This window comes from Bison bison, unplaced genomic scaffold, assembly GCF_000754665.1.
Source record: "Bison bison bison isolate TAMUID 2011002044 unplaced genomic scaffold, Bison_UMD1.0 scf7180017853223, whole genome shotgun sequence".
NCBI classification, from domain to species: domain Eukaryota; kingdom Metazoa; phylum Chordata; class Mammalia; order Artiodactyla; family Bovidae; genus Bison; species Bison bison.
Genome location: NW_011483796.1, coordinates 4,877 through 7,836, shown reverse-complemented (window position 1 = coordinate 7,836; position 2,960 = coordinate 4,877). Strand labels below are relative to the sequence as shown.

Below are 2,960 nucleotides of genomic sequence, written 5' to 3'. Positions count from 1 at the left end.
CACGGAGAATGCACACGTTTTCCCCTCAGTGGACCCAAACCTCTCCTGTGCGCTCAGGCGGGCTTGGGGACATCGGGCGTCGCATCAACATGGATTGTCGTGACTGCTGCTCCCCGGGACCGTGATCCTGTCCTGCGTGAGCTGGTGTGTGATGCTGGCTGGGCTGGTGAGGCGGGCCCTCAGAGTGGCTGCCCCAGAGGCTGGAGCCTGGTGACGACGGTAGGCGGTTCCTGCCTTGGCCTGCAGGGCTCCCCAGGGTCTGAGAGGCAGCACTGGGGGCTTTGCCAGGCCAGCTTTGGAGACGCCGCCCACTCTCATCGACAAGTGCTGGGAAGTCTGGGTCTCTCCCCCCGGGTCCTATAAATGCTAAGTGAATGAGTTCCCCGCACTGCAGTGAGGGCTGCAGGAGACGGGCTCCTGTCACTCTGACCTGACAGCCGACCTCCCAGGGTCTCATGGAGGTCATATCCTGGACCAGCACCAGGACGTCGATGTCCCTTAGGCCAACATGCTGACAACTGCTTGATTCTGGACTCCCTGTCCAGCAGATATTTTCCAGTTTGAGAACTGGAAATGGCTGGGTGGATGCTCTAGTTGATGCAGGCAGACGATCGATAGGTGCTATAAATGACAGATGAGGGACAGACAATAAATAGACGACAGTAGACACGTGATGTGTGCGCTCAGTCACGCCGGACTCTCTGTGACCCCATGGACTGTAGCTTGGCAGGCTCCTCTGACCTCGGGATTTCTCAGGAGGAATGCTGGAGTGGGTTGCCACATCCTTCTCCAGGGGATCTTCCAGGGGTTGAACCGGGGTCTCCCGCGTCTCCTGCAGTGGCTGGCAGATTCTTTACCACCTGGGAAGCCCATACAGATAACTGATGGCCGGTTTAGATGACAGACGGGGAGAGAGCCTGCTGTAGGACATGGAGAGTGACTTCTGAGAGATTGAGCACAGCGTAAGTGAGCCTTAAGTCAAGAAATCCTAACCACGTCACAAGTTTAGAAGCTGACGTGAAAGCTGGTTCCTTTTATTTGTTTTAATTTTAGACCACGCTGTGTGACATGTGGGATCTTAGTCCCCCGACCAAGGATTGAACCCACACCCCCACCCAACCCCCCGTACTGGAGGTGCAGAGCCCTAACCACCGGACCACCAGGGAAGTCCCTGCTTCCTTTTGTGAAAGAGCTGATTGTTGGGCTCATTGAAAAGCTACTTCTCCTCCAAGTGCTCAGATGATAATTCAGGAGAGAAAGACTGATAATATTGAAATGAGACAGCCCCACGCGGACAGACAGGGACAGAGCAGGGGCGCTGAGAAGACACCGTGTTGGTTCCCAGTGAATTCCCTGGAGCACAAGCTCAGAGGCGCTCTCGCATTAGAACCAACGGACACACACACACACACACACACACGCGCGCGCACACGCACGATGCAGCCTTCTGCTCCTTCTGGGGAAGGTGGGGCGCAGGCCCTCACTGTGGGTGCAGAAAACGCTCTGAAACTGGCGACAGGATGCGGGGGGCGGGCTGAACCTGCCTGTGCCCTGGCGACGGTGGTGCTTCCGCAGGGCTCTGGGGGAGGAGGGGGCCCCAGGGACCCCTCAGAGCCCATCAGCGGCTCGTGGGGCGGCTGCTGCGGGGAGAGGTCAGTGCTGCAGTGGCCTGACCCTGAAGGTCAGCTGCCCTGGTCTCACCCCGAGGTGGTCCCTGCCCAGTCTACTGAGACCCGTGTCCCTGCGGGCCTGCGCCCGGCTGTCTCACCCAGTCTCAGCCTCTCCCCACTTCCTTCCCACGGGAACCCCTCTTCATGCTTGACTCAGCATCAACTTCCTGGACGCCCGCCTGAGTCTGGTGCTGAGGGGGACAGGTGCTCTCGTAAGGGGATGCCTGCGAGGCCGTCCCTGCAGGCGCCCACACGCCACCGCCTCTGGAACCCACCAGGGCCCTGCCGCGTCCAGGAGAGCCAGTTCGACAGCCAGCCTGGCAAGGGGCTCTCATTTCTTCTGGGAGGCGTCCTGCACACCCTCGGGGAGGCGGGGATCCACTCCAGCCCAGAGGCCGGGTGGAGGGTCACCTGGCTGCGGGCGAAATCACCTTCTCCCCGAGCTGCTGCCTCCTAATCTGCACGAGGGGACGCACACTGACCTCCCAGCCTGGAGTCGCCAGCTGGATGTCATGGAGGCGCCGGGTTTACCCTTCAGAAATCAGAGGCAGGCAAACATCCCCGCCGAAGGTTTCCCAGCGAGGCAAATCCGAGAGGGCGCGTCAGCGCAGACGCAACCCCCAGCCTCAGCATCTGGCCTCCCCGACCCCACAAAGCCGCACTCTCCTCTCGGCCTCTCCTGAGGCCCCCGGCACGCCCACACACACACACACACACACGCTCACGCACAGCCACGTGGCGACGTGTCCGGGGCCTTGCTGTGTCTAGGAGGCCTCGTTCGACAGCCAGCCAGGCAGGGGGCTCTCACAGACAGCGTCTGTGTCCCCACAGCCCCCCACCACCGCCCCGTCTTCTCAGAAGTCCAGGCTTTCCCACGACCGCCCAGTGGCCGCCGTGTGAGCCCGTGTGACCCGGCTGGCCCCCGCGGGCCCCTCTGTCACCAGGCTGCCTGCTGGGGCTGCCTCCGAGAGCACGGCCAGGGTGTCCCTCAGGATCCTGCTGCTGAGCTGGGCGGACAGCAGGTCCACCACCTCAGCTCTCTCCACGCCCTGGAGGGCAGTGCGCGGTCCTGCGCCCAGAGCCGGAGCACGGTCCCCCTGCCCGGAGCCAGGCAGCCCTGGGTCCCCAGCCGCCAGACTCCCCACAGATGCACAGGCCACTCTGGACAGGGTCAGGGGTTGTGCTGACAGCACTGGGAGCTGCCCCAGGGCATCCCCTGCTCCCCCACACCAGGGAGACCCCAAGCTGACCGGTTCAGACAAGTGGCTGTCCGTGGCCTGGTCCCTCCCA

At 62.3% G+C, this 2,960-nt stretch overlaps 1 protein-coding gene across 1 annotated transcript in view; it reads right to left on the bottom strand.

The window, feature by feature from the left end:
* Positions 1 to 2,524: 2,524 nt before the first annotated feature.
* LOC104998725 (nascent polypeptide-associated complex subunit alpha, muscle-specific form) overlaps positions 2,525 to 2,960 on the bottom strand; it is a 3,012-nt gene continuing 2,576 nt past the window's right edge. Inside the window, exon 4 of the mRNA XM_010854060.1 lies at positions 2,525 to 2,831. Coding sequence (XP_010852362.1) covers positions 2,525 to 2,831 — 307 coding nt within the window. The remainder of the gene's footprint in view (positions 2,832 to 2,960) is intronic.